General features: G+C 48.4%; 1 protein-coding gene across 1 annotated transcript in view; it reads left to right on the plus strand.

Annotated features, from left to right (window-relative positions):
- Positions 1-12,697, plus strand: part of POLR1A (RNA polymerase I subunit A) — an 86,477-nt gene that overhangs the window by 27,011 nt on the left and 46,769 nt on the right. Inside the window, 2 exon segments of the mRNA XM_018055368.1 lie at positions 113-343; positions 8,031-8,285. Of these exon segments, the coding sequence (XP_017910857.1) occupies positions 113-343; positions 8,031-8,285 (486 nt within the window).

Consider the following 12,697-nt stretch of genomic DNA (forward strand, 5'->3'; position numbering starts at 1 on the left):
GGAGCACGTCTGCATCTTAGGGGAAAAATCACACAGCCTATTGAGTCACACTGGGGTCCTTCTGACCTTTCTCTGCCCACTCTGAATTTTCATATCCCCTCCTTGTTTCCAGGTGTTTGCCACAAAGCTGACCTACCCTCAACCAGTCACCCCCTGGAACGTGCAGGAACTGAGGCAGGCCGTCATCAATGGCCCCAACGTGCACCCCGGAGCCTCCATGGTCATCAATGAGGATGGCAGTCGCACAGCCCTGAGCTCCTCAGACCTCACGCAGCGGGAGGCCGTGGCCAAACAGCTCCTGACACCAGCTACAGGGGCCCCTAAGCCCCAGGGGACAAAAATTGTGAGTAACGGGCATATTTGGTCAGGGGTTAGGCTGCTCGTTTTGGGCTCCCGCGTGATTTCAGCTGTGGTGCCAGTGCAGGAGGGCTGTGAGAACTGTTCCTGCTCCCCCGACCCCACCCCTACCCCCCGCACCCCACCCCTACCCGCCGCACCCCACAAGGGGCTGACCCCACCTGTGTGTGTTCCCTAGGGCCTCAGCACCATGAATGAAACTTCGCTTGATCATCGCATGCAGGCAGCACAATTCTGGTTACACACCAGGCCTGGAAAAATGCCCTTTCATTATAACTCCACTGTGATCTGCTGCCCTTAAACAGGGCTGCTCACAGGTGGCCCTCGGCAGCAGCATTCCTGCAGCCAGTGGGAAATGCACCTTTGCCTCCCTTTTTACCCCTTCCCCGCCCTGAATGAGACTCTCTGGAAATGACACAGGAATCTGTGTGTTAATAAGGTCTATGGAGGGTTCCTCTGCATGCTGAAGTTTGAGAGCTGCCCTAGGAAGGAAACATTCTGTGTCTGTGAAAACTGATGGTTTCAGCTGATGCTTCACTTTCTGGAGATTGCTAGGTCTCACCTGTAGCACTGTGTTAAGGGATCTCCAGGCTTTCTCTGGGCTCCCACGGAAAGAGTACAAGATCGATCAGCAATGTCTGCTGAGGGCGTATGAGTGGATGATATCACTTGTGTCTGTGTCAGGTAACAACCATTCCAGCTGGGAGGGGTATAGCAAACAACACGGAACCAGGCAAGAGTGGCAGAAATTGTTGGAGTGAAACGGATTTGGGGTTAATTTATGGTGACTGCCCAAGTCAGGGAGTGATGGAGTGCATCGTCCTCACCCGTCTACATGTTTGTTGGGCTTCCCCTTGCCCTCTAGGTTTTCTTTTTGGTGGGTTTGAGCTCTGCAGAGGACTGTTGAAGCTTGAAGGAGCTTTGGTTGGAGGACAGAGAGGGAGAGGAAGCCTTGTCTCGGTGAGCACTGCTCTTCACCGAGGCCTGTCCCCTTGCTTTCTCCCCATCTCACCATTGTCCCGAGGTCCAGTGGTTAACAGGCCTTGCGTCTTCTGTTTTGTCAGCCAGAGGCAGACAGGTCCACCCACCTGTTTGTTCTTTTCTTATGCGTTAAGTGACGTTTGTGTTCAGGTTTGCAGACTTACCCTGCCATTTTAATTTTATTCTTTTAATAATTTTATTTGGGTTTGAGTGTGTTGGGTCTCTGTTGCTGCATGGGCTTTCCTCTAGTTGCGGCAAGTGTGGGCTGCTCTCTGGTTGTGGTGCACAGCTTCTTCTTGTGGTGGCTTCTCTTGTTGCAGAGCACCGGCTCTAGAGCGCATGCCCAGTGGTTGTGGCCCGTAGACTTTGTTGCTCTGTGGCATGTTGAATCTTCTGGACAGGGACTGAACCCTCATCTCCTGCTTGGCAGCTGGATTCTTTACCACTGAGCCACCGGGGAAGCCCCTATTCTGCCATTCTTAAGAGCCCCATGTTTTGCTTGGAGCTATGTGAAAGATGCAAGAGAAATAAAGGTGTGTTTTTCTTAACATATAGTGAAACAAGACAACCACAAGATAACTTCCATGCTATTAAGTCAAGCATGTGAGACAGTAGGACACTTTGAGAGAAAAATTGAGAGCGGAGAGCAGAGTGGGGTCAGGTGGTGGCAGGGCCCACTGCAAGCTGTGTTGCACTTTGTCAGGCACCATGGACAAGCTCTTATTGCCCTAGGGTGGACAGCCTGGTGGGGGCACCCCCAGGGAATGAGTCCATAAGTGTTTCACCACTGTTGAGTGGTGTGAAGGGGACAGTGACGGAGGGTGGTGACTGAACGCACATGATGCTGGAGAAGAAAGGAGGTGGGGTGAGCGTGCAGGGCGTGTTTGGAGTCGTCAGAAGATGATTGAGGACCAGCCTGGGGGCTGCAGGGGACCCCAGGGTGAAAGGAGGGTATGTTTCCAAGGGAGAGGATGAGGTTGGGGGTAGGCTGGGTGTCAGGGCTGTAGAAGAGAGAAGATGAGAAGGAAGCCATGGTTTCCAGGAAGATGGAACCCTCTGGAAGGAGGTGCGTCTGGGCCCCTCTGAACTGAGGTGATGGTGGAGAACCTAAGGGCCTATCTCACGTAAAAGGTAGAAGTGTGGGCCCTCAGTTAGGGTTAAGAAATGAAATTATCAGGACTTCCCTGGTGGTCCAGTGGTTGAGACTCCACGCTTCCACTGCAGAGGGCACAGGTTTGATCCCTGGTTGGGAAACTTAAGATCTGACAAGTTACATGTATGGCCAAAAAAAAGAAAATGAATTTGGCAGAGAGTTGAGCTCTTTGAGCACAAAGTAGCAGAGACAAAAAGTGGGGGGACCCATGAGAGTATGAAGCAGGTGGGGAGGACGCTGAGGGAGGGTGGCCAGCCGGGCTTGCTCTCAATGCCAGCATCCGTCCCCCACCTCTAGTCAAGACCAGCCCCAGAGTACCTTGGCATCTTCCCGAGGCACATAGGAGGTGTTTGTGGAATTAACTATGAAGTTTAAGGAGAGGGAGAAAGGAAGATGCATCAGATTTGCCCAGACAGAGACCACCTGTGATGCAGGAGAGTCGTTTGGATGAAGTGGGAGGAGTTGGGCCCCAGAACCTTTGTCATCTCCAACTAGAGCAAAAGTAGAAGGATGGTGAGGTTCCTGACGTTATTGGGATGTGATGATGAGGCAGATACACAGGGACCCTTCCTTCATGTGGCCCTTTACATCTGTGGGGTTGGAAGTTGGCTTCAGAGAGGGCAGGTTGGCCTCACTGCACTCGCTGAGCAGCTTACGAGAGGGGATGCAGATGAGTTCTGAGCTGCAGGGAAATAAGGGAAGTTGGCCTTATCTGTCTTCCAGCTGAACTTCACATCAGCATACCATCTCTGCTTTCTCCCCTAGCCCCAGCATCCTGTCCAGACTTCCCCTTCAGTCCTTGAACTTGCCGTACATGCTGGGAACACTGTGTCCTCCCCAGACTCCCCAGCCATCTCCGCTCTGTACCTCAGCAAGGCCCTCATTCCTCCAGGGAGGAGCCTGCACACGTTTTCAGCCAAGGTGCGTGTGTGTGCTCAGTTGCCCATTTGTGTTTGACTCTTCGCGACCCCCTGGACTGTAGCTGCCAGGCTCCTCTCTCTGTTCGTGAAATTTTGTAGGCAAGAATACTGGAGTGAGTTGCCATGCCCTCCTCCAGGGGATCTTCCCAATCCGGAGACTGAACCCACTTTACCACTGAGCCACCTGGGAACCTGAGAGTAAACATCTTAGGCTTTGTCAGCCACATGGTCTGTGTTGCAGCAACTCAGCTCCACTTTTCTAGCATGAACTGTGGAAGCCCACCAGGGCAGTACAAAGCCATTGGTTTGGGCTGTGTTCCAAAAAAACTCTAATTATAAAAACAGATGGTGTGCAGTTTGCCACTTTCACACTTGCGTGGGATCCCCCTCCCTGCGTGTCCCACCTCACCTCCCATCCTCGTTGCCTTGTGGGGTCACTCCACGGGCCCCCACCTATTCCACTTCAAGTCCTAAACCTCTGAGGACAAGGGCGGGGTATTAGACCCTCCACTCTCCCCAGCACCCTGTGGACTGGATGGGTCCACGTTGAGGTGCAGGAGGCTCCATGGACTGAGCTGAGGATGTGGCCCTCCCAGGGCAAAGACAGGAAGGGACCTTTTGAAACAAGTGTTCCTTATATCAGGATCTTGGGCTTCCCAGGTGGCGCTAGTGGTAAAGAAGGCGCCTGCCAATGCAGGAAATGTAAGAGATGCAGGTTCGATTCCTGGAACAGAAAGATCCCCCGGAGGGAGGGCATGGCAACCCACTCCAGTATTCTTGAGAATCCCATGAACAGAGGAGCCTGGTGGGCTACAGTCCATGGGGTCACAAAGAGTCAGACAGGACAGTGGTGACTGAGCATGCATGCACGTATCAGGACCTGGGGACTAAGAATGATTCTTTTTTAGTTTCCAAAACCTCAGTGATGTTATATGTCACGTTTATACACATAGTCAAGTATGTGTGCATTCACAGCCTACTGGTAATTTGTAAAGTAGTTTTCTTGCTGAACACCTTCCATATAGATAAGAACTAGGCCAAAGGGCTGGGTTACGTGACTGGAGGGAGAGATCCAGGTCAGGACAAGACCACAGGTTCGATGAGAAGAGGGAGGAGTGAAGTCTCTGCCCCTTCCGCTGGCCCCTGTAAATGGAGGAGGAAGTGGCCGAGTTGGCCAAGCCTCATTTCCCGGCCCAGCAGTCAGCCCCGAGAGCAGCTCTTTGGCTCTGGCTCTGCTTCTGAGAACTCTGACCCGGGCACTGGAGCACGCTAATTTTCACTATGGTATTTATTTAGAGACAAGAGAAAGGAAGGGCCTCTGGTTTGGATTGGCAAGGGGAGCACTCTGTGCTCCAGGGCTCCTGTTTGGATTGGCTGGAGGCTGCCAGATGGGCCTGCGAGCCCTCCCAGCTGTGGGGTTTGCTTATGCCGGAGGATGTCTCGAATTTGTGAGACTCCGTTCTGAGGCCCAGCCTGGGCTTTGGGGCCTGAGCCACAGGTCTGGGCAGTTCCTCCCTTGAGAAGCTAAAGAAATAGACCTTCAAAGTCAGCTCAGGCTCCATGACGTGCCCTGGGCAGACACTCATGGGAATCCTCAGAATCCAGGTCTCCTTGGAAACATGGATGTAGGGGCAGGAGAAGGATGGGTTTGGATTCCTCGGGGAGCAGAAAGACCGAGTTCTTTCTCGCTGCTTTTAGGACTGCCTTTTAGAATTTGAGGGGTTTGCTCCCTGCTTCCCTGAGTTGGAGGAAACTTTCAGCCCAGCTGAGCAGGAATGAGGGGAGGCTGGTGGGTGCATCTCTTGTTAACCTTTGGCCTCTCTCTGTAACCAGCTCTCTGATCCAGCTTCATAATGTGGAGGACATGAGAAGAAATAGACTCTGAGTAATTTGTTTCTTCCATCCTATTACCTGCCGAGTAATTTAGGGAAGACTTGGGGTGGGAGGAGCACTCACTAAGTCTCCATCATTCCTCTGGGCTGTTGAAGGCAGCATGCGGAATGATTGGGGTAGCAGTTGCCTCATGCATTTGTTGGTTTTTTGTTTGTTTTATATTTTTGGCCACACTGAGTGGTTTGTGGGATCTTAGTTCCCCAACCAGGGATTGAACACAGGCCCTTGGTGGTGAGAGCACAGATTTTTAACCACTGGACCCCAGGGAATTCCCATGTATTTGTTTTTTAAAATAGCATCTCTGTGCATCATTTAGGAAGTCCAGTAGTTAATTATGCTGAAGCTCCAATGCTTTGGCCACCTGATACAAAGAGCCAACTCATTGGAAAAGACCCTGATGCTAGGAAAGATTGAGGGCAGGAGAAGGGGACGACAGAGGGTGAGATGATTGGATGGCATCACCGACTCAATGGACATGAGTTTGGGCAAACTCTGGGAAGTGGTGAAGGGCAGGGAAGGCTGGCATGCGGCAGTCCATGGGGTCTCAAAAGGGTTTCACACAACTTAGTGACTGAACAACAACAAAGATGAAAGGCCTTTAAAATCAGCTTTGTGGGAGGAGGTGTCCTGTCAGGAGGACATGACCAGTGGCATATTGATATTGTTAAAGAGCAAGAAAGTGTGAACAGTGGTTATCTTTGAAGAGTAAAATTACTGTGGTTTTCATTCTCTTCTGGTAAGCATATCACCTGTGCAGTTTTTCGTGCTTTCTTTAGAAATTGTTGAAGATCTTTAAAAATTTTCTAAAAGTTGCACACACTTGTTGTAACATGAATAGCACTAAGACATGTAAAGGTCGAGGTGGTGATCTTTCTCTTCTTCCATGTCCCCCTGCCCGGAGGATACCACACAGCAGCTCAGTAAGGATCTAAATACCTTTGTCCTTGTGCGTATAAACACGTAGAGTTGGATTGGGTTTAAAATCACCTCATCCTGTCACCTTAGATGGCCTTCTCTGGTGGCTCAGACGATAAAAAAATCTGCCTGCGATGCAGGATACCTGGGTTTGATCCCTAGGCTAGGAAGATCCTGGAGAAGGGAATGGCTGCCCACTCCAGTATTCTTGCCTGGAGAACTCCATGAACAGAGAAGCCTGTGTGCTACTGTCCATGGGTCACAAAGAGTCAGACATGACTGAGCGACTGACACTAATACACCTGGATGGTTTTTCTTTTACTGAAATACATTTTTGTCAGTTTTTCAAGACTGTTATACATTTAAGTCATCCTTTTTAAAGGATCCCTGGCAGTCCATATTGACTCAGCTTCCGCTTCTGGGGACCTGGGTTCAATCCCTGGTTGGGGAACTAAGATCCTGCATGTTCCATGGCCTGGGTGCCCCTTCACCAAGTCCTTTTTCATCGTTACATAATATTCCATAGTACATACTATGATTTATCCACTGATGCCCCTTCTTTGGGGCAGCCAGGTTTTTCCCAGTTTTTGCCACTGTTAACACGGGTGCATAAACATCATTCATAGAACCTTGCATTGGCACCGTTTTCGTTCTGAAAGCCCAAGGTAAATGAGTTTTTAATGTTCTAAAATCTGCTGTGAAATTGCTTTCCCAAAAGACCATGGCAGTTTAAACTTGTTATTAATTTTTAAGTGCCATAAAATATTTTCCGGGAGCATTGAACTGGGAATCAAGAACCCTGAGTTTCAGTCCTGGCTCTGAAGGATGAGGTTGGGCAAGTATTTCTGAAACGTGGAATTCACATTTGGACTAACATACTCAGATGTGGCTACAGTGGGGATTCTAGAGGTCTGCCAAACCCTTTCAAGCACAGGAGTTTTATGGTTATGTGTAGACCTGCTGTCTTAGGATGTGTCCATTTCTATTTTCAGGTTAATTCTCAGGGGAATTCAAACTCCAGAAAGGTTGTGCCTGTCTGAAGAAGACAGACATTACTGGACAGGGGCCTGTGGCATCATTGACTTATCCCTCCGCTGGAGGAGGAAATGGCAACCCACTCCAATATTCTTGCCTAGAGAATTCCGTGGACAGAGGAGACAGGCGGGCTATCGTCCATGGGGTCACGAAGAGTTGGACATGGCTTAGCACCTAAACAACAGCAATAGTCTGAGCCCAGAGCTAGGACAGGACTTTGCTAGGTTAGCAACTATTTCTCAGAAAACCTTAAGGCGTCTGTCTCGTAAACTAAAGAACCCTAACCATGCCAGTTCGAACCCTAACCATTCCTGGTTCTTGAATTTGGATTTGGTAGTAGGGGCCTGTTTCCTCTGCAAAGTGGCATTTTGGGATTCCCGGATGGCTCAGTAGTAAAGAATCTGCCGGCCATTGCCAAGAGACCTGGGTTTGGTCCCTGGGAAGATCCCCTCGAGAAGGAAATGCAACCCACTCCAGTATTCTTGCCTGGAAAATCCAATGGACAGAGGAGCCTGGCAGGTTACAGTCTATGGGGTCACAAAAGGGTTGGACATGACTTAGTAACTGAGCACGCATACACACTGAGACCCTTAGGGCTTAGTAGTTATTTCTCATAGATTTCTAGGGTTTCAGACTGGACTGAAAGTTCCCCTTTTATTGAGTAAAACATGAGACAGACAGAAGCCACACTCAGCCCAGGGCGAGGTGAGCCCTTGGCATTGTAGCAGTGGTGCCAGAGTGGCCACTGCTCAGCCCTTCCGCTGCTCTGCCCACAGGTGTGCCGGCATGTGAAGAACGGGGACATTCTCCTCCTGAACCGGCAGCCCACCCTGCACAGGCCCTCCATCCAGGCGCATCGCGCCCGCGTCCTCCCTGAGGAGAAAGTCCTGCGGCTCCACTATGCCAACTGCAAGGCCTACAACGCCGACTTCGATGGAGATGAGATGAACGCCCACTTCCCCCAGAGTGAACTGGGCCGGGCCGAGGCCTACGTCCTGGCCTGCACCGATCAGCAGTACCTTGTTCCCAAGGTAGGTCTGACCTTGAGGCCATTCCATGATCATCACCAGCTTCCAACTTGGCAGTTCAGGTCCAGGCCCCAGGCAGCTTCTGGAGTCAGCAGGGTCTGTTAAGCAGGGGCATATGGAGCAGAGGGTCTTGGATTCTTCCGGGTGGGGTCTTCAGCCCCCTAGTTGCTTAGAGATAGGAGGTTTCTCTCTTGCTGCCTCTTAAGATGTCAGGAGAGAAGTTGTAACGATCATCCCAGGAAGCTGAGTTCAGTACCTGCATCTTAGGTCTTGTCTTCCAGCCTGTTTGGATTCTACAATGTATCAGCCTCTGGCAAGCCTTAGCATCCCACCTATGAGGATCCCCACGGTCCACAGATGACTTTGATCCTTTAAGATAAGGAGGGTTTTAAGAGACAACTTAACCCGCAGGGTTTGATCCCTGGGTCAGGAAGATCCTCCAGAGAAGGAAGTGGTAACTCAGTCCAGTATTCTTGCCTGGGAAAGTCATGAACAGAGGATCCTGGCGGGCTGTAGTCCAAAGAGTCAGACACAACTGAGTGACTAACATAATCCTGAGGGTCCAGATGAAATTCCCTGCAGCCCATGAGGAATCTCCGCTGTGAATCCCTTCTTTTATAAACTGTTTGTGTCGCGGCGATTCACAAATTACACACCGTTCATTGGGTTGTAATGTGGGGTAGTAATAAAACAATAAAGAACCATGGCTGCCATGTTCCAAGCACTTTTTCAAGGCCAGACACCATACATAGCACCTTGGAAGCCTCTCCTTTTCTCCTCCCTACAGTCCTTGGAGTAGGTGCTATTAACAGCCACAATCACGTGAAGAAATGGTGTAACATGTCCAAGGACACAGAGCTGGAGTGGAAGGGGGTGGGGAGGAGGGGCCAGGAGCTCCCAGATCTTTGTGGCTTTTCTTCTTTCCCCTGGCAGGGGCCCTGCCACCCTTCCACAGAAGAGACAGAGGCATCTGTACCCAGGAAGCATAGAGGCTGCTTAGAGATTGTCCCCCATCAGTTAGTGACCTCTCCTCCTGGGAATTTCTCTTCCCCTATCCCACCTGGAGAACCAGGCAGGTGACCAGTATCCCAGCATTCCAGCCTCTTCCTACCAGACACACCAGTGTGGCTTCCTGTAGATCCAATTAGTTGATTATAACTTTCTTTCCCTTCTCTGCCCACCTTGGCTGGCTATTGATTAATGAAGGGGCTGACCGTGAGCAGGAGGGGTTAAGGGCCCACTCAGGTCCCCAAGAAATAAGAAATAGTTTGATTAATTTTTACTAACAGGGGTTTCCCTGATGGTCCAGTGGTTAAGACTTCGAGCTTCTACTGCAGGAGGTATGGGTTTGATCTCTGATTGGGGAACTAAGATCCTGCATGCCTTGTGGTGCAGCCAAAAAACAAAAACTAAAAAACAAAAAATTTTTAATTAATAGTTTAGAAGAAATAATTATAAGAAAATTGACTAATCTGAAAATTGGCCTTTTCTATTTTCGTGTAAATTACGTCAGTTGTAGCTGTGATGGTGGTGGCAATAAAAGCCACTTTGTCCTGAGCACTCCATGTGCCTCAGGCGCCACTCTGAGCAGTCTGCACCATTCTGGCTTAGTCCTCACCACAGCCTTAGGTGGCAGGTGTAGTTTTCAGGTGAGGAAACACAGGTGAGTGACTTGTCAGCCAGTGAAGAAGCTGGGACTTGAACCCAGCACCTTTGATCCCGCCAAGCCTGTGTGCTCAGCCTCCTGTGTGGTTAGTCCCCCTTGATAGGCGAGGCTGGGCCTGGGTGAGGGTCTGTGGAAAGAAGTGGCTAACAGGACTGTGCTGGTTGTCTAGCCTGCTAGAGAGAATGTCACATTTCACCGTGGTGGACACTACCAGTAAACAGCAGATGGTTCATTTTTTTTGCTGGCAGAGTGACCTCTGGACATTAGCCTCATGAAGAGTTGGGGTGCTCTGAAGTGCTTAGGCCAGTGAACTTGAGCATTCACTAGACCAATGTAGGCTTGATTTTCATTGAATAAGATGGAATAGGGGACTTCATTGCATACACCGTGTCCTGCAAAGGGCTGGCCTGTTTAATTCCAGATGCGCCTCATCACATGCTCACCCGCCTGTCAGTACAGGGTCAGAGATAGAACAAAAGTAAAGTCTCATCAATGAATTAATTTCTTAAAAAGTAAAAAATGGGACTTTTCTGGTGTTCTGGCGATTAAGACTCTGAACTTCCCCTGCGGGGGGCAAGGGTTATATCCCTGGTTTGGGAACTAAGATCCTACATGCCACCTGTGCAGCTGAAAAAAAGAAAAATCAGGAAAAAAAAAAGTAAGAAACAAACCAAGACAATTCTAGGAGATGACCTGAGAATTCACTTTACTTTCAGACAACTTCTTTTGTCAGCGGTAAAGAGCTTTTGATTCTTGATAAATTTTGTGTAGCCCTTAGTGGAAGTGCCAAGAGGAGAAATCCTATTTTTGGTGATAGTTATAAAAATGAAAGGCTTTCCAGGTGGCTCTAGTGGTAAAGAACCCACCTGCCAATGCAGGAGACGTAAAAGATGTGTGATTGATCCCTGTGTAGGGAAGATCCCCTCAAGGAGGGCATGGCAACCCAGACCAGTATTCTTGCCTGGGAAATCCCATGGACAGAGAAGCCTAGTGGGCTACAGTCCTTAGGATCACAAAGAGTTGGACACGACTGAAGTGACTTAACACACACACACATACATGCATAAAAATGAAACGTGGTTTGATGGCGAAGTCCTGAGATGGCAAGAGTCAGTTTTCTTAATCCAGGAAAGCCATTTTTTGTTAATTTTTCTTGATGTATCTCTATTTCCCTATTGTTTTCTTTTCTGTTTGTTCATTGTCCCAATGCTTCCCTGTTTTTCAGGTTTCTTTTCCTTGACTAACCATAGTACCCAATTTAAGTACATTTTATTGTTAGTTTTATGTATTTAATAGAGTTGCTTGTTGTCATCTTAAAATAGATGAAGGGAACTTGAGCTGTTTCCTTTCCAAGAAAACAGTTACACTTTTTCATTTACATGTTTCTTTGTGGATTCTTTCTTTTTTCCCTTCTGTTTGTTTTATCTATTAAGGGCCACTGCTTCATGGAAAGTTTTTTTAACAAGGCTTGAGACATACTTTCCTGACTTTGACTTACTCAGCTAGAAAATTCAAGACACAGAATACCCTAATTCTCTTAAGAATCCTGACCAAAGACATCGATTATAATGTCATTTTGCTGTGATGTTAAGTGGAATAGGATAGCTGACAATTATGTGGGTTTTTGATCCAGAATGAGTCTTTCTGATCCTAAGCAGATTTAGAATATTCAGCATTATAAGTAGACCCTTAGTATATTGCTTTAATCAGCACTCCTCCCTAGAATTCATGCTTATTGCATTGAAAGCAGTTTAGCCATTAAGGTAATTTTCTAGTCATGGAAAACTCTAGATGGAAAGAGAAGGCACTGACTAGATCCTGTAACTTGTAATTATGTTCTTTAAAGGAAAAAAAAGGCAAAATCTATATCTGCCCCAAAAGACTGTTGTTGTTTAGTAGCTCAGTCATTTCTGACTCTTTGGGACCTCATGGGCTATAGCCTGCTAGGCTCCTCTGTCCATAGGATTTTCCAGGTTAAGAATACTGGAGTGGGTTGCAATCTCCTTGCCTAAGGATCTTCCCGACCCAGGGATCAATGCATGTCTCCTGCATTGCAGGCAGATTCTTTAACCACTGAGTCACCAGGGAAGCCCCCAAAGGGCTGTGGAATGAGTCAGATGCTTAATACTGTTTTCAGTTTTTCCCCTAAGCAAAATGAGACCTTGTCTTTGGAACAAGTTGCAGAGTATAATTTTTTGTCCGTGTTCATAACTCAAGGGCTGCGTGCCCCATCTGATCTCGCCTTCCATCTGCAACACCTATCTGGCTCCTTGGTAATAATTATCTCTGAGTTTACATAAAGCCCATTGCCATGGTATTTAGACTGTTTGACAAGCATCCTTTCTAGCCTTTGAATTAGTGAGTGTGGCTAAATTCCTGGCACTTCTCCATGGCTGCACTTGAGAGTTCCTTAGTTATGCAATACAGCCATAATATTGGACAGTATTTAACAAATAAGCAAATGATAACAATCTTTAGATCCAAGATTTTTCTCTAGTTCCTATAAACAGGGAAAAGTTAGCAAAAATGCCTTCGTAATAAATATCAGTGGGCACGTCTATTTTTACCTTAGTGTGCTTTATGTTGCCGTGACTGCAGACCTGGCAGATAGGGTTCAGGAGACTGGGGATCAGAAAAGATGAATGTATCCGTCCAAACTGGGGCTGTTATAAAAGCCCTTGGCTTTGGGTTTTTTGGGGTTTTTTTGGTCCTATTGCAATTCTTGTGGGGTCTTAGTTCCCTGACAAGG

Source organism: Capra hircus, chromosome 11 (genome assembly GCF_001704415.2).
Source record: "Capra hircus breed San Clemente chromosome 11, ASM170441v1, whole genome shotgun sequence".
NCBI lineage: Eukaryota > Metazoa > Chordata > Mammalia > Artiodactyla > Bovidae > Capra > Capra hircus.